This window comes from Plectropomus leopardus, chromosome 7 (genome assembly GCF_026936395.1).
Source record: "Plectropomus leopardus strain MGB_pleo_1.0 chromosome 7, ASM2693639v1, whole genome shotgun sequence".
NCBI lineage: Eukaryota > Metazoa > Chordata > Actinopteri > Perciformes > Serranidae > Plectropomus > Plectropomus leopardus.
Window position 1 is genome coordinate 3,341,451 of NC_142182.1, and position 18,460 is coordinate 3,359,910.

At 37.8% G+C, this 18,460-nt stretch overlaps 2 protein-coding genes and 1 long non-coding RNA gene across 5 annotated transcripts; 2 read left to right on the plus strand and 1 right to left on the minus strand.

The window, feature by feature from the left end:
* Positions 1–452: 452 nt before the first annotated feature.
* Positions 453–8,647, plus strand: LOC121950588 (carbohydrate sulfotransferase 1-like). Of its 3 annotated transcripts, none has more exons than XM_042496629.2 (6): positions 453–755; positions 1,869–2,227; positions 3,071–3,284; positions 3,431–3,657; positions 4,740–4,957; positions 5,968–8,647. In XM_042496629.2, the coding sequence occupies exons 2-6, from the start codon at positions 1,910–1,912 to the stop codon at positions 6,302–6,304; spliced, it is 1,314 nt and encodes a 437-aa protein (XP_042352563.2). In that variant the 5' UTR covers positions 453–755; positions 1,869–1,909; the 3' UTR covers positions 6,305–8,647. The 3 variants fall into 3 exon arrangements, with proteins under 3 accessions (XP_042352563.2, XP_087935793.1, XP_087935794.1); XM_088079667.1 differs by having other exon boundaries at positions 1,872–2,227; XM_088079668.1 differs by lacking the exon at positions 453–755 and adding an exon at positions 807–926.
* A 23-nt stretch (positions 8,648–8,670) lies between these two features.
* On the plus strand, positions 8,671–15,042 carry LOC148189084 (uncharacterized). Its single transcript, XR_015776939.1, has 3 exons — positions 8,671–8,946; positions 13,370–13,435; positions 14,950–15,042. It is a non-coding gene; the product is annotated as an uncharacterized LOC148189084 (long non-coding RNA).
* On the minus strand, positions 9,546–18,253 carry LOC121950687 (transmembrane protein 263-A). Its single transcript, XM_042496764.2, has 3 exons — positions 17,771–18,253; positions 16,111–16,231; positions 9,546–15,180 (listed from the first exon to the last, which is right to left on the minus strand). The coding sequence occupies exons 1-3, from the start codon at positions 17,774–17,776 to the stop codon at positions 14,900–14,902; spliced, it is 408 nt and encodes a 135-aa protein (XP_042352698.2). The 5' UTR covers positions 17,777–18,253; the 3' UTR covers positions 9,546–14,899.
* Positions 18,254–18,460: the final 207 nt, after the last annotated feature.

The following is an 18,460-nucleotide window of genomic DNA, read 5'->3' on the forward strand; positions in this document are numbered from 1 at the left end:
AGCATTTTAGGATATTTCTCAGATTTGATGATGTTTTTGGGATTTTAGGACATTTCTTAGGTTTTAGGGCATTTCTTGTGTTGTAGGACATTTCTGGTATTTTAGTACATATCTTGTATTTTAGGACATTTCTAGGATTTTAGGACATGGCTCAGATCTTTAGACATGGACATTATTAGGATTTTAGGACATGGCTCAGATCTTTAGACATGGACATTATTAGGATTTTAGGACATGGCTCAGATCTTTAGACATGGACATTATTAGGATTTTAACAAAAAAAAAACAGAAAATGTGTGTGGGGGATGCCGGATGTCACTACAAAATCACTACAATACTAGATTTCACCTTGCTGTGTGCGCATAGAAATGCACGTAATGTTTTGAGATAGACATGGAAATGTGTACCATAAAAAAGAAGGGAGGGGGTGGAGAGAGAGAGAGAGAGAGGGAGAGGGAGAGGGAGAGGGAAAGGGGGGGTGATGCAGAGACAGAGACCTGTATCGCACTGTATGTATGCACCAGTCCACCAGCCTGTTTACGCGCATGTGACCGCCGATCGTCACGCTCTTTGAGACATTTTTGGAATTTGGATTGTCTCCTGTCCTCAGCGTCATGTCCTCGTTCTCCCGGTGTGTCCCACAGACAGACGCAGGATGGTGTCTGTCCCCTCGGCGAAACCACGCAGCAGCATCATGTCTCCGCCACAGCGGCCGGCCCGCCGCCTCCTGCTGACGGCTCACACACACCGGAGAGGTGAGGAAACACACCGGCGGGTCCGGGGGGAAGCGTCGGTGCGTCCGGTGGTCGGGATGAAGCGGGCCTGTGGGTGGAAATAACGGCGTGCAGACTGTGGCAGCTAATATTCAGCGGCACCGTGAGGACAGATAAGGACACAAACAGCAGGAATCTGTCTGTAACAGGAGGGTTAGTGCGCGCGCGGCGTGTGACATGGTGTGTTATGGATGGATGGATGGATGGATGGATGGATGGGTAGCTGGACAGATATAATACATTTGTGTCTGCCTCATTCCAGATTTAATTATTATTCTTTAAATAAGGCTCGCTTAGGGACTGTTCTTTTTTTTATCAGAGGAGCGGTGCCGTATTTTAAATGAATTTTCTGATGCTCCCTGAAGCTACACATTTTTTTTAGCATTCCTTGTGACTGGCGGGAAATATAACAAAACTAGAGGCAAAAAACCCCAAATGCAATAATGTCGAATTAAAAAAATAAAAATAATTAAGCAGGATAAAGACAGAATAAAAAAAAGATAATAAATAAATTAATTTGAGGATAAATTAAAAGACAAATTTAAAGATGACATTGCATAACGGTAAGTCTAAAGAAATGGATTTTAAGAGGTGATTTAAAAGAAGTAATTTGTATATTCCTTTTGCATCTTAAATTGCGCATTTTTCTCTTTTTTGTCTCATTGATTTTTGTTGTTGTTGTGTTTTGTTTGTGTGTTGGGTTGTTGTTTTTTTTGTCTTGTTTCATTTTGTTTGTCTTTCTCTTGCTGATGTGTTTAAAGAAGTCTTTTAAACTATAGGCCTTATTTCTTTGTTGTTTTCAGGAAGATAGCCTCCTGGCTAAACCTGGCATTTTTATTGTGTATTTATTAATTTGCACCGTCCCTTTTCAAATAAACTAAACCTAAAGTGTACTTGTAATTTTGGCAGTTTTTGAAAGAAAACTAGTTTTCTTTAAAAATTGGTTGGTGGACAGATAGTGTACAGTGGCTTTATCAGAGCCTTTTCACTGACAGCAGCTTCCTCACTGCTGCTTGAAGATAAAAGTGGTAAAAAAGACAACAGTTTATGTCTCCTTTTGTCCTGTCCTCCTGATGTCTCTGTCCTCCTCTATAGCAGACAGTGCCGTGGCTTCCTGATGCATCTGTCCAGCCACCATGCAGTGTTCTTGGAAGTCCATGGTGCTGCTAGCATTAGCCTCCATCGCCATCCAGTACACAGCCATCTGCACGTTCTCCACCAAACCCTTAAGCCTGCTGAGCTCCGTGGGCCAGGCACCCACAGACCACGCTGCCAACTGCAGCCTGAAAGATCTGACACGACCGGGCCAGGACACACCCGAGGTCTCGGACAGAAGCTGTGATGAAACTCACCAACCACCTTATAACACCAGCAAGAGAACCCACATCCTCATTCTGGCCACCACGCGGAGCGGATCCTCATTCGTCGGTCAGCTGTTCAACCAGCACCCGGAGGTATGAATGTAATGCTGTATATCAGTGATACTCAGTGTACAGTCTGCAGGGTGCCGGGTGGCCCCCCAGTTATTTTCTAATTCACAGTTAAAATAAAGTGATTCACACTGGGATTGTTTTTAAGCTTTAGTATACATTAGGTGCCAGAGTGCATAAAACAGCATCAAATAGAGCTTGTTTATCAAAAAAAGTGCCTGACAGTGGTCCTAACTAAGCCTCTAATATCCTAAACTCTGAGAAATGTCCTAAAATCCTAGACATGTCCTAAAATCTGAGAGATGTCCTAAAATCCTAGGAATGTGGTAATATCCAAGAAATGTCCTGAAATCCTAGAAATATCCTAAAATCTTAGAAAGTTCATAAAATCCAGGAAATTACCAAAAATCCTACAAACTTCCCAAAGTCTGAAAAACACCCTAAAGTCCTTTAAATGTCCTAAAATCTGACAAGTGTCCTAAAATCCTAGACATGTCATAAAATCTGACAAATGTCCTAAAGTCCTGGAAATTACCAAAAATCCTACAAACATCCTAAAGCCTTAGAAACATCTTAAAGTCCTAGAAATGTCCTAAAATCCTAAAACATGTTTGGGGCTGCTGCGACTGGCCCCTGGCCTCCTGTCATTTTGCAAAAGTGGCCCCGAAGCAGAGCATGTTGAGTATCTCTGGGATGCAGCTTCACTCTTGAAAATAACCGACACGCTTAAAGAGCTTTTGAAAACATCACATCAGAAGCTTTCACAATATTTATTTGCTCCTAGAAACTTCCACGTGTGACACAGTTTGTGTGTTTGGAGTCTCACTGAAACTTTGACATTGTTTTGATGTTTTCGTCAATTCTCAGGTCTTCTACCTGTTTGAGCCTCTGTACCACGTCCAGTTGGCTCTGCTCCCTCGCCTGGCGCAGAGCCGAAACCTGGCTGAGAGGAGGGTGATGCTCGGAGCAGCCAGAGACCTGCTGAAGTCTTTGTACCATTGTCAACTCAAAAGTCTGGAGAGTTACATCCGACCCCGTCCTGCCAACCACTCCACTGACAAGCTGTTCAGACGAGGAGCCAGTAAGAGACACGTGTCCAGACTCTGTCCACTTGTCCTGCTTTCCCTCACATAATGATACTACAGTGATATGTTATGTATGTAGCTTTGTTTTTTATGCATAGTTGTTGTGTTACAGTCTCTTTTATTGTCCGTGTCCTTTCTTCAGGCCAGTCTCTGTGCTCCCCTCCTGTGTGTGAGGCGTCTCTGGGCCCAGAGGAGCAGAGCCTGGTGCTGACTGATGAGGGAGAGTGTGTGAGGAGGTGTGGGCCGCTCAATTTGTTGCTGGCTGCTGATACCTGTAGAGCAAAACGCCACGCAGCCATCAAGACGGTCCGGATTCCCCAAATCAGTGACCTCAGGGCGTTGATTGAGGACCCAAGACTCAACCTGAAGGTAGAGGCATAATTACAACTTTAATGATAATTTAATGACAATGTAATTATTTTATTTTATTTTATTTCATTTTGCTTCCAAGCTGAGACACTGACATAACAACTAGACTTCTGTCAGTGAATACAAACTTGTTTTAGTGGTTGAGAAACATAAACAACTACAAAGACGCACACAAAATGACTACAAAGAGAGACAAAACAACAAGAAAATAAATAGCCAAAACGCCCGAGGACCTTTTATCTCGTAATCCACCGACTGATGTAGTTTGCATTTAACACTTCACCAGCTTCACTAGCTGACAGGGTTATGGAAGGTTAGATCAATACAATTCTAAATTGGTACAATATTGATTGAACATGTATTGAAAATGACCGCAGTGCCTCAGAGATGCTCGAAACACATGTACAGACACATGGAGCCTAAAAACAGGCTCGCAGAGCAGCGGTCGGGATTTGTTACACTCTGATGTGATAGACAGTGTTATGTAATGATTGTGACTCTGCCAGAATACAGAAACATAACAAAAGATATTACAAAAAGAATAAATAAATACATGAATACATGAATTAATGAATGAATTAATTAATGTTAGGGTTTCAAATTGATTAATCATTATTTGAAAAAACCCCAAAACAAAACATAAAAACTTTACCATACTGTATATTTTTTGACAGCATGCCATAGCCTGTCGATTAATTGATTAAATTTCACATGTTCACACAGCAATGTTGAAGTCTAAGTTGTGCATTGGGGAGAGTTTTTATTAGCACAGTGTGCTTTTTAAATTGACTTGAATCTGTTAAAGGTGGAGCTTTTGTTTCTTATATAATGCTGGATAAGTTAAGTTGGGCACAAATCTAAGCATCCATTGTGCATTGATCGCTGATGATCAGGTGATTGATTTTGTGCTCATCTCAGCTACTATTCCTCCTATTTCCTCTGTCACTGAAACCCTGATTATTACTGTTGTCCATGCAGATTGTGGTTGTTAGTAGGTGCTCACCCAAATCACCTTTAAAAACATGTTGCAAACCGAAGAGCATTCCTGGTAAATATGTTTTATTATCATTCCTCATCATCAGGTAGTCCAGCTCGTTCGAGATCCACGCGGCATCCTGGCATCTCGTATTGAGACATTTCGAGATACTTACCGTCTGTGGCGTCTGTGGAGAGCGACCGGACGTCGACCCCACAACCTGAACCTGGGACAGATCAACACCGTGTGTGAGGACTTCCTCAGGTCCGTGTCCACAGGCCTGTCCAAACCCGCCTGGCTCAGAGGGAGATACATGCTGCTCAGGTGAGAAGGTGGACAGTCTGTGTTCGCTCTGTCAGGCAGTGGGATGTTTGGTTACAGGTGGGACCAATGAATCAGTGTTTAGTTTCAGGTGTAGACATTGTGACGTGGTTTATACAACACTGTATGTTTTAACTCATGACATCCTAACAAAGAGGCACAGAGGACAAGGCTTTTTGTCTTTTTCGGTTTCTGCGCCAGCAAGAGCCGTGGCCGCAGGCATAATAATTTCAAGTCGTCTGTCTATGAATGTGTATGTACGTCCTTTCTTAAAATTTGGCATGAATGTCCACTTGGACTGACCAATGATCTGATTATATTTTGGTTAAAGGTCCTCATGTCTGTCTAAACATTGTGAACCATGTATGTCAAGAGGGCCTTCATGGATTTTCATCAAATTTGGCACAAATGTCCACTTGAACTCAAGGATTAATTGATTAGAAATCAGTAGTCAAAGGTCAAGGTCACTGTGGGACAATCAAAACTTAAGTTTAACTTTCATAACAATACAAAAGGCCCAGATTCAAATGCCAAACTTAAAATGGGAACAAAAATATAGATTTTGGAGGCCTATTTGTCACTCTCTCTTCTTTTCTCAAACTGTGTTTTTATCATCTCTTTTCTTGATTTGTTAAAGTTGGTTCATTTTATGTAAAGTGACTTAAAATCCTGTTAACTGATTAAATTAAGGTCTATGACAGGCAACTTTTTGCACTTATGGAAATAATTGCTGTCCAAAGTAAGAAAAGTGAATGCAGGATGACACCTGAGGCTGCTGATTGAGTCCTATGTTCATTTATTAATGATTTTTTTGTTCATTTTTTGACCAAAGTCTGTTCGATGCCTTCACCATATAGTTTTAATTGCTTAAACCTAATCAAGCCCATGGTTACATAGATGACACAGCCGTGTGACTCATTTATGTAACCGTCAAAGGTGCTGACAAATTACTTTTTTTGTCCTTTTTGTTCCTTTTTTTGTTGACCCTTTCTGCCTTCCCTGTCCTCGTTCAGGTATGAGGACTTGGCCAGGTTTCCTCTCCAGAAGACCAGGGAGCTCTACAGCTTCCTGGGTCTGGCTCTGGACCACAGCGTAGAGGAATGGATCGTCAATAACACGCGGGGTAACAGCGACCTATCGTCCCGGCAGAAGTTCACCACAGTTCGGGACTCTGCGGCTAATGCAGAGAACTGGAGGGTGAAGTTGTCCTTTGACATGGTGGTTTACACTCAGACCGTCTGCCAGCCGCTTCTTAACCTCCTCGGATACAAAACAGTGTTGCACCCCAGAGAACTGAGAAACTTCTCACACTCTTTGGTGGAGGACAGGACGTTCCTCCCATTTCTTTAAACAACTGATGACTTATAGACGTCCAATATGGGTTTCAGAAACCAGCAAGTAAGGACAGTGTTGTAGTTCACGGAGCAGAGATTATGTAGTCAAAGCAGATCTAGTATCTACTGTACCCACCAACCAACCTACCGAACACCAACCCCAATCAGCTACCTCAGTTCTGACCCTGTCTCCCCTGAGGTACCTTTTGACGTAATAAAGTCACATTATGGTAATAGATGCAGTTCACCTCGATTATTTAAGGCTTTATCATGTAAATAATAAATTTAACATCAAGTTTATGCTACAGTTAGTAGATTTACACCCTAGTTTGATCCTTTATCATAGCAACATGTTTGATTATGCAGAGTAGGCCGGGCGGTATGTAATAATTCATAACTTTATACCTTCCTGAAATTTCATTGGGGTATACGACAGTATAGGTGTGTGGTGAGTGCGCTACTTACTTTCAGCTTTTCAGAGTAATAAATTCTCAATAGAAATCCACAAAATGTTAAGAAAAAGTTATATTCTCACACCTGTTTTCCTTATTAAACAGATAAATACAACTGTTCACCTTCTGAATTCAACTTTTATCTGATAAGGAAGACTGATGAAGCTTATTTGATTAGTTAACTCATCATAAAACACACGTCATTCAAACTGAAAAGAGTAAAACTCACCAACACTCTTACTCTTGCTAGTAATTTACTTAGTAAGTCCAGTGTTCATTTGGTCCAAATAAATCCTAAATTCACCACATTAGATGTAAAAAAACATGCTATTATTCCCTCTAGTCTCTCTCTGCCTGTTGGCCACCAGCTGTTTACAGTCCTGTGATTTCTCCCTCCACCACGAGGTGTCGCTGTGTCTTTCAGCTCAGCTGTCTGTTCCACCAGTAGAGACCGGAGACTGACCTCTTGTGGTGCATGCTGTGCACTACATACAGTGAGTTTAATAGCAAGAGGAGTGCCTGTATTTATGATGGTATTGAATATCATACCTTCTGGATTTCCAAATACCCTGGTATACTGTAATACTGCAATACCGCCCAAGCCTAATGTGGAGTTTTGACAGACTTGTGTAACAATGTATTGCTGCAATCATGACAAAACAATAGTTTGTTTCTCATCATTAAGAGAAAAATTCTCATATAAACATAATTTTCATGCCATGACAAAACGTTTTTATGTAATAATGACTCATGTTTGTTATGACTAGATGTCAAATTAATCTGTCATAGTAAGCAACTTTTGTCATTGTAACAACATATGCTACCTTGTTCTTAACTTCCTCATAGATGCACAAAATCAAATTCATTTCATCAGAATTTATTGTTAGTTTTAGTATGATGAACTGGTATAGAGAAAAAATCAAAATCAAACTGGATGTGCAGAGTGGTTAACTGTGGACTCTGAACTGCCACAACAGACACTTAGCCCACCATCACTACAGACCAAAACTCTTCCTGTTTTTAGTGATTACTTTGATCATTGATTTTTTTTTCATTATTGAATTTATATAACATGTTCTGGTTTGTTGTGTAGCTCTACAATATTATTTTGTAGTACTTTTTTCTTGATGTATTAACCCTTTGAAACCTGGAGTTTCTTGTGCTGCATTAAGATGCCTTTCACAAGAAATTAAACCTTTAAAACCTGAGCAAAATGGTTTGATTTATTTTGAAAACATGGCTAAAAGGGCAATAAAGAGTTTGGCAATAAATGTCACGCAAATTGCAAGAAATTAGAAAAAGATGATCCTAAATATTAGTTGAAAAATTGTTAGAAACGTATATATATATAAAGAAAAACAGGTTAAATATTTAGGAAAAAATAGATGTATATATTTAGTTATTTGAAGTCTTTCCTTGTTGCCCCCCGCCCCCTTTTTTTTCTTTCTACCTATTTTCATTTTTCGTTTTTTCATAGTCATTTTCTTGTTTTCTTTTTACTAATTTCTTGCTAATTTTGGGTAATTTAGATTGCCTTCTTTGCATGTTTTTTTTAAGAGATCAAGCCAGTTCAATCAGGTTTTAAAGGGTTTAGACTTTTTCACAGACCAGCTTCATCCACAGTATATAACCGGTGTCAGTGGTGACTCTCAGTTTCCAGGACTACACAGATTCACTGATTTTTAATCCAGCTGTTTGTTTTTTTAACATCGACAGATGAAAACAATGAGATTCCAACGCCTGCCCAGGGTACTTATTGTCATATCATCACATTTCTTGTCTTTGTTAATGTACTTAGACAGATTTTAAACCTTTGAAGCCTTTATGACGCTTCCACTTGGTGTTATTTCAAACAGGAAATAAAACTCAATAATCAAACCATGTAAACAAGTCACTCCCAGTTTTTCTAACTCGTTACTTCTATTTAAAGAAATGACTCATAAGAAAAGTTTTTAAGTAACACTGATCCAGTGACTTGGACACAACAGAGCAGACTCAGTAAAAATCAGCCAGGCAGAAAGAAGCAGGGGCAAAAAGGCAGTAACTGGTTAAAGAAACTAACACACAGAAGAACTCACAAACAGGGAACAAGACAAACTGGGACAGAGAAAAGAGGACAAAGAGACTAAATACTCTAAGGGACAACGAGACACAGGTGCAAGACATCAGGGCGGAGCAGCTAATCACACAGGAGGGAAACACACAAGTGAGTGAGTAACAAAATAAAACATGAAATACACGAAAATGAAACGAGAACAAAAAAGGAAACTTCACTATCCTGGATGAAACGTGACCATAAGGTTTGTTTACTTTGTGGGAAGCTTTGTGATTTATCTTGAGTTGGCTTAGATAGTTCTTTATTTCAAACATGCCAAACACATTAGGAGAACAAAACAAAATACATGCAGGAATAAACAGACCCCAGCAAGCCCATCAGACATATTCACTAAACAAATACAAGTATTTCATGTCTGAAAAGGAGCAGGAGGAAGTGAATACTTCTCAAATCCTATCCCCTTTTATATTAATCATATTAAAAAGTTAATTTCAAACATTAATATTCCCATTTTTTGCCCCAATTTTCACACCATGATCTGATCAAACAAGATTAAGACAAAAACAAGAAGAGATCAAACTGAATAAGGATCTAAAAATGTTGTTTTCACAGACGGTGTCTTGCAGGAATCTTACACCAAAAGCGGCGACATTTGATGACTTCTGAATGAGAACGAGCTGGAATTAAAGGTGTAAGGATAGAGGGTGTCAGACTGTGAAGCACCTTGAGACAAATCAGCAATACGACTCTTTTTGACAGAAAACACAGCTGTTTTTATTTTACAGAATACACAGCCTCATCTGGTTTGCAAAAATAATTCTATGATACACAAAATTGCTTCGTCTGCAAAGTGTCAGATTCTTCAGGTTTAAATCTATCACAAAGAGCCAGAGAGAAAGAGGGAGAAACAGAAGAAATTCTGGCTAAAAGCAACAATCTATGTGTGTGATAAACAGCACTCTGAGGCATGCAGCAAATATAGAAGGACTTTTTTCTTTCTTATAAAAAATGTAGGTTCACATCAACAGTTCAATTACAAAATGTATACAGTTGCAAACAGAGTCTCCATACTATCACATCATAAGGGACAGATTAGTCCTATCCTCATGTCACAGACCATCACTCAGATGTTTTATGTCTTTCTTCATAACCCCTCCGTTTAATGAAAGTTACATGTTTGTTTTTTTTTTGTCTTTTTACCAACTGAGACACTCCACAATCAAGAACTTATCAAGTTGTTGTGGCTCCTGTGTTAAAAGACACCCAGCAGACACAGAGCAACATCAGCAACAAATGCAGATTCAACTCTACTAACAATTAACACTCAAGAAACTGTCTTTTCAAAATGATTTCTGGAGATTTTCTAGAAAGAACTCTGGTACTACTTATAGGGAAAATAGGAATTTCCCTGAAAAGAAAAGCTCAGTTTAAAGCTGGATCGATGTCTGTTTTCTTGTGCTGCATTCAAACACCATTAGCAAGCAGTTAAACTCAGAAAATTGGCTTGAATTCTTTCAGAAACATGAGGTTAAATAAAAACTGTAAAAGGTGACATGGAAATGACCTGAAATTATCTTAGGGGGATTATCAGATATGTCCAGAAAATGGTGTTTTAATTCCAATAAATATATATAAAAAATGTATATATATATATGTTGAGAGTTTAAGGTCATTTTATTTTTTTATTTTTACTTTTCTTCTGTTTTGGGAAGGTGGAATTTTCAAGTCATTTTCTTGTGACTTTACAAATTTCTTGCTAAATTTTGGGCAATTTCGTGTTAAGTTTGTCATTACCTTCTGCTCATGTTTTGGGGGGATGAAATCAAGCCAATTTGCTAAGGTTTCCGAGGTTAAAGCCAAAATACATATTTGTTATTATTTACAGTTAAAAAAAACCCTTTTGTATCCATACATGTAGACCTGTTTAAGTTTAGTGTTCACATGATCCGCTGTGTACTGACTCTCTATAATTGGTGACGCAAACGTGATTGGAATTTCATAATTAACTGGAGGTGTATGAGTTGAACACTGAATATATTTTCCAATAATTAATCACATAGTTCTTTCCAGGAAATTTATTCCAGAAAATCATAGAATTATGGACCCATGAAAAAAGCCATTATTGCTCTAGTTTGGCCTAAAAACGCTGCAGAAAAATATCAGTCAAGGTCGTATATTGACAGTCTGATACTAACCTACTCCATTTCTACATTTACATGTTAGGTTGAAAATTTAAAGAGATAGCTTGAGATTTTTTAAGTGGGGCTGTATGAAATACTTACGGTGGTCAGTCTTTTCATGTGCTGCATTCAGACACCTTTTACAAGCATTTAAACCTCTGAAACTTGAGAAAAGGAATTTGATTCATTTTGAAAACATGAGGAAAAAAATGAAAATTGCAAATAAACAGTAAAAAAGAAAAGGAAAATTACATTAAAATTAGCTGGGAGGGATTATAAGATAATATCCAAAAACAAAGGAAAATGTCCAGAAAACTACATTTATCAATCTTATTATTAGTTTTTTAAAATTATGTTACAGATTTTTTTAAAAGCACTTTTTAGGAGAACCTTTTTTGGCCACTTATTTATCAGGTGATTATCCTGTAACTTGCTATTAAATTCTTTGCAAATTTTGACTATAGGTAAGTATCTCATACAGTCCCACTTCAAAAAACCCAAACTATCACTTTTAACTGTTATTGCTGTGAAGTTGAGCACATTCTGCATAACAGGGGGAAATAATAATTACATGACATCAATCCTATTTGGGGAGTCAACCTAAACAGATGAACTTATATTAATAATTTTGTGCATGTGCATGTTTTAATGGTTGACATTTCGCAAACTGCAGGCTAATCTGGAAATCCAAATTCACAATAATCAAACGTCTGCGCCAACAGCATTAAAGCCTGTAGTTTCACAGCGACAACCAATTTCAGCTGTAAACATATTCCCCTGTGACACATCACCCTCTTCAGTTTCAAGTGTCATACACTGAAAATCTTAGAAGCCTCCAATTTTGGATAGATTTTAAATAGAAATTCAATTGTGTGCGAACAATGGTACAGATGTGATTGTAACATTTGTTAAATAGTATTCTACCAAATGTTATGTACAAAGAGGAACACATTTATCAGTGATACTCAAATCTGGACCTCAACAGTGTGCCGGGTGGGCCCCCAACCATTTTCTTATTTACAATAAAAATAAAATGAGAATTATTTTTGTATTTTAAGTAAACATAAGGTGCCAGAGTGCATAAAACAGCATCAAAATACAGCTTGTTTATCAAAAACTCCACCAGTGGAGGATCCCAGGCACCCAATGACAGAGGTCTAACCTAAGCCCCTTATGTCCTAAAATCCTAGGAACGTCCTAAAATCCAAGAAATGTCCTTAAATCCTTGGAATGTCCTTAAGTCCAAGAAATGTTCTGAAATCCTAGGAATGTGCTAAAATCTTAGATATGTCCTAAAATCCTAGTAATGTCCTAAAATCCTGGGAACATCCTAAAATTGAAGAAACGTCCTAAAGTCCTAGGAATGTCCTGAAATCCTAGAAATATCCTATAATCTGTGAAACGTCCTAAAATTCTAGAAACATATTGGGCTGCTAGAAGTGGCCCGTGGCCTCTTGACATTTTGCAAAAGCTGAGTATCACCGATATATATGTTTTAAAATGGGCTCCAGTTCACCTATAGGTTGGTCGTGAGGATGATGGTCAAGCCGTGCATTGCAAATGTACACACACATCAGAGGAAATAATATCAAGTAAATGCACGCAATTGCAATACTAAATATGAAAATACAGAAAATCTGAAAAACAATAACAACAGTACAGTACATGTAAGAAAAATACTGTCAACAGACATATTTTCAGCAGCTGCTGGCTATATTGCTAATAATCTGAGAGGGTGTGTGTGTGTGATGGTGATAATTTAGGCTAATTCAGACTCAGTCCATATTACTGATGACAGATGATAGAAATTGCTGGCTCATCATCAAATAAAATAAATCATGTTAGCTATGCACTACTTTTTTGTTGGTCTTTAAAAGGACCTGATGTCCTCCATTATTTACTTTTTGGGGAACAATTTTTCATAGAGTCACAAGACTGTTAAAATGAAATTTTTCATGTTTCAGTCTTAATTTCCAGCAGAGCTATCTGTATACCACTTAGGGACATATGATGTATGCAAACTCAAATACAATTTCTAATAAACTCAGTAATGATGATCTATAGTTTTAGTACTCTTAAAAAAATACTTTTAACTCATGTTAGATCCTGTTACCGTGAAGAGTGAAAGGCTGTCTGCCTTCATCTGTAGCTTTTAAACATGTTTGCATATTTTAATATTAACATTTTCAGTTCTGATTGGAGAATTTTTTTATTTAGGGACAGGTCTGGTGTTGTGACTGTCTGTTGATGTTGCTCCCATGCACCACAGGACATTTATATATCGCTAAAATATGCATGTGTGTTGCACCTTTGCACTACTGATGTTTGTGCCTCCTTTTGGAGCATTTTTCAACTGACATGACCGACATCTAGCTGCTTTTATATCTTTGTAGCTGCATGAGTGAATACACCGCTTCAATCTGAAGAACTGTGATAAAAATCCATTCAAAGCTTTCGAGGTATTTTGCTCTTGTTTGCAATACACACACACACACACAATCACACACACATAATATGGGGGTTTAAAGGGTCACAGAGACGAAGGTGCACAAAAATACACTCATGTAATTGTTTACTTCAAGTCCCACATATATGTATTTGTGTCTGTATGTGGTAAACTCAGCCATGCAGATGCACGTGCATGTGTACGTGTGTCTGTGTGTGCATCTTGCAACTGTACACACCCATGCATGTGACTACTTCTAACCAAAATCAGCACAGAGAGGGACATTTTAAAGGAAGAAAGCCATTAAATCAGTCTGAACACGGGTGATTTGTACATGATCTGCTGCTTTATGCTTTATAAAAAGTTTCCTCTTCAGTTTCTTATTGAAGGCAATAAGATCTGATAAATCCCCAGCCTCAGAGAAGCGCTGCAACAGAGAGCGTTGCTGCTACACACAGCTGTTCACTGTTTACCTTCAATAAATCGCCTAAAATAACAGCAGGTTGCTACAGTTAAACCACACAGACCTCTGCATGCAATAAACTGCTCTGTTATAACTTGATATTCAACTTTTTTGATGAAGGAGACGTCGGGGCTGATCGTGGCTATATTCAACTTCAACCAGCTCTTTTGCATATTGCTGCTGCTGCACGTACATGAACATATGCACATGTGTATGTGCACATACAGTCACATTAATGTATGTAACCACACACACGCCTGCGTGTCTGCATGGCTGCACTAATTATGCACACATACACAAACATACCTACCCATTCTCATTCCAAAGTCATCAAATATGGCCGCTTTTGCAGTACTTTTGGCATAAAATCCCGACGCCAAAAGCCACATTTCACAGCTTTATAATACCATGCTGGGTGGTGTCAGCTGAGAATGCAGCTGAACAAAACCGTTTGCAGTGTCTTAATTCACCACTGCATGGACGGACGGCACTAGCTGCAGCAGCATGATATGCTGATGGCGTCAGGTTGAAACGCTGACAGTTACGATGTTATATAAGGAGCACAAAGGTCCCTATAAAGCAGATGGTGCAGTGGACAGATAAAAAAAAAAAACACAGACTTTCATGTGGGAGTCCAGTGTTTGCTTCCTGTCTGAAATACCACGTGCCTTCTCTGCCTAAAACTAACCATCCGTGCCAGCATGAGTGTTTGTTGACGTCCTGACGTTGGTTGCCATGTGCTTTTGTTGTCTAAACATAACCACAGGCAGCGTAGTCCCACCATGTGCTTGTGTTTACATCACAGTAGCAGCATCTCGGAAATTCAACAGCAGACGCAGAAGGATACCTAGAGCGTAATATGTAGATGTGGAAGTCCAATATGTAACGAGTTGTGATAAGAATGTGTCGAACATTCACACATTTGGGACTTTTAGTAAATAATGACACAAGTGTTTGTGTGTCTTGTCCTCCATGACCCCCCCCATACACACACATACACACACACACTGTCCATCAGTCAGCTTTGTCCTTCTTTCTCGGTGTGACTTTACTTGCCACCGCAGATCCCACTGCTCCGACACCTTCCGTAACCATGGAGACGCTCCCCTTGACCAGTCCTGCGCTGGCCGCCGGCACGCTGGTCACAGCTGTCTTGGTAAGCTCAAAACTTTTAGTTCCCACCCACGCAACGCCGCCCAGGGTGGCACCAACGACATTTCGTGTCATGCTGAACAGGCCACCGCCCACTCTCCACATGACTCCTCCCTCTGACCTGGGGTGGTCCTTATCTGTGTCTGAGACAGACAGGGACAGAGAGACAACGCACAGACACACATAAAGAGATAAAAACAGGCAGATAGAGACAGGAAGAGAGACACAGAGACAGACAACAAAAAAGACAATCTAATTAAACTACAACGAACTGCAGCTAGATAATAGTAATAGTTTAGTACATTTTTCATCATGTTACTGTAATTTTTTTCTATTCTGTATTCCTTTTATTGCAGCACTTTGGTTATTTTTTTATTTCCTCTTAATATTTATTTATTTATTTTTGTTTATTTCAATTATTTATTTATTTGATTGTTATTTTATTTATTTATAAACATGTCTCTTTACTGCCCTCGGGTGGTCAAAAAGCATAATTACACATTACATTTTTATGATTTTATTGTATTATTTTCTGTATTTCTGTTGTTGTCTTTTGCCATACTTTGCCTTCATTTTTGTTTTTCTCTTTATATGTTTACACTTATTCATTCATTATTTATTTATTTATTTTTTAACCATGTCTCTTTACTACCCTCCAATCATCACGGTGCATAATTGTGACAATACTACTAGTATTTTTATAGTACATTTTTCATAGTTTTATTGTATTGTTTGTGGTCTGTAGTAATTTTCTTTTCTTTTTCAGTATTTAAATTTATATTTCCTCTTATTACAATTTTATTTTAAGGACTTTTAATTATCATTAGCCTAGTTAAAATTGTCATCATTGTAAATACATTATTGTTGTAGTATTTTTTTACTGTATATTTTTTAAAATACAATTCTAGGAATTTAGGACATTTCTCAGACTTTAAGACATGCAGTTTTATGCATTTTGGAACCTTATGTAAACTAATAGTACAAAAATAATTTCCAGTAAGTTGAGTATCACTAGAGTAGACCCATGACGAAGTGCAGTTCTTGAGGACCGATGTACAGATGTGGTTTCTCACCATGTGTCTGCTCCTCTTGGGGGCAGGAGGGGTCTTCCTCCGGTTCTCTGTCGTCACAGCTCTGGTGGTTGTTGGAGTCAACGGGAATCACCTCCTCCACATCCTGCTGTGAAGTCAGCACCTGAAACACAGAATGAACCGTTGATATTACAGAGCGTAAGAAGTTCTGCAAAAAAAAAGTTACTCAGTTAGAAACTGTATGGGGAGATTTATTATTGGCTTTGAGTACATAAAAATTTGACGCTCAGCCCTTGGCTTGAGAGTTTTGGTTTTCATGTGTTTTACACTGTTTTTCTTTGGGAAAAAAAGCTACAGAAAGTATGTTATGTGGTCAGTATCTGAAGGAATTTACTATTTTTTATTATTATTTTTTTTGTGATGGGAAATGGATGAGGATGCTATGAAAACGAAATATTTTATTTCTTTTTTTTGGCTATTTTAAATACTGTATATATACTGGGTATGAGGTTGAGCTGAGCCTGTTTGTTTGGTATGGGGTATAAATATGAGCTGTTGTAGTTGTCGTATGTAGGTTTTTTTTGTATATGTGTATGGTTTTTGTTTAGTTGTTAAAGGTCTTTGTTGAAGGTCTTTGCCCTGTTTAATGTATTTTATTATATATTTTTTTTAATTTCGTGAAAATTGTTCAACCAGCACCCTATCGGGGGCCAGATTTGGCCCCTGGGCCATAAGTTGAGTATCACTGGCCTATTGTAAAGCTCTAAAGCTAATAGGCCTGTCCATCATTCAGATTCAAAGAAAGAAAGAAAGAGAGAGAAAAAAAATTATATACCAAATATCCAGAAAGTGACAAAGTGTGATAAATGGGAAGAAGGTATTTCCATGACAGCCATCATCTACTAGTCTTGTACAGATGTAGTTATAAACTATATTATGCAATGTAACCACTAATTGTATTTTATTTTAATTTTAATTTTTTTTACACTGCCTACATCATCCACTAATGGCTTCAAACTTATTTTTAAACTGGGTTTATATAATTTTATTTTTATACTTTTATCTTTGCCCATCTTGACTGCACTTCTGCTATTTTAATGGTGATTTTATTTGATTTTATTTTAAAATTTCTTGTAATTAATATTACTTAAAAAAAAATCTGTATCCTTTATTATGTATTATTTTATTGCTCTTTAAATTACCCTGTTGTACGAAATGTGCTATACAAATAAATTTGCCTTCCCTAACAATACAATGCCACAATTTAAACATTTAAAAGAATAAAGTTACAAAAAATATTCAACAAATTCTCCCTAAAACCGCCAGGCTCTCGGGTAAACTGTGTTTCATCATCCCATTGTTTTCACTATAATTGCATTATAACAACAAGAGGACACATTCATTCATTTTTAACATTATTTATATCCCAAATTAACTGTTACCTTCCGCTTCTTGTACACGTGCGTCCAGTTATGCAGCAATATGTCTACACAGCAGAACCGTATTTAAAAACATGAGTTTATCCTGCAGTTATTTCTCTGCTGTTAACGTCAGCAGAACGACACAAAACGGACACATAACGGACACATAACGGATATTACTATTGTGTTGAGCCTGAATATCTCCGCCGTCACTGACACAACAGTTTCATCGTCAACGTTTCCGTCAAAAAGCGCAAAAATAAAACCAAATAGTGTCTCACCTCCATTCTGTCTGTCTGCTTTTCGGAAATGTTTCCTCGGTAAAAACGTTTTGTTTTAGTCGCTCCTGCTTCTGTTGTTTTGCTGTCAACCTCGAAGCGGAAGTGACGTAGTGTTGTTTACTGTGCACCGAGCAGCGCGCGCGGCCGCACGCTGTCAGCAGAGACGCACTGACGAGATATTAAAATAAAGCCTAAAAAACAAACCAAAACAAACAAACAAAAAAAAACAAAAACCTGCATTTACCGTAAAACTTTAAATAATCTGCTGAAATCGCTGAACTCATCAGGCTTGTATTTGGGGAATTCGTTTTTAAGAGATGGGCTTTTAGTTCATTTCGCATAAAACAGTTGCTCAAAAACATAGGAATGGGGTAGTGAGCAACAAAATTAAGAAATCTGTAAAGAGTACAAAAAATTACTTAACAAAACAATAAAACAAAATTAATCAAAAAATAAAAAATAAATAAAGCCAAAGACGATGTGTTAGGAAAAAAAGACAAACATTATTTTAAAAAAATGTATATAAAATAATTTTAAATATATAATTATGAATATAGTATTCATATTATCTATTTATCTATATAAATTTTGAATTTGCAAATTGTTTGCATATTTGCAGATTTAGATTTTTTAAATTGATTGTAAAATCTTCATTCTGTATTCTGAATCTAATTTGTAAAAGTCCAAAAC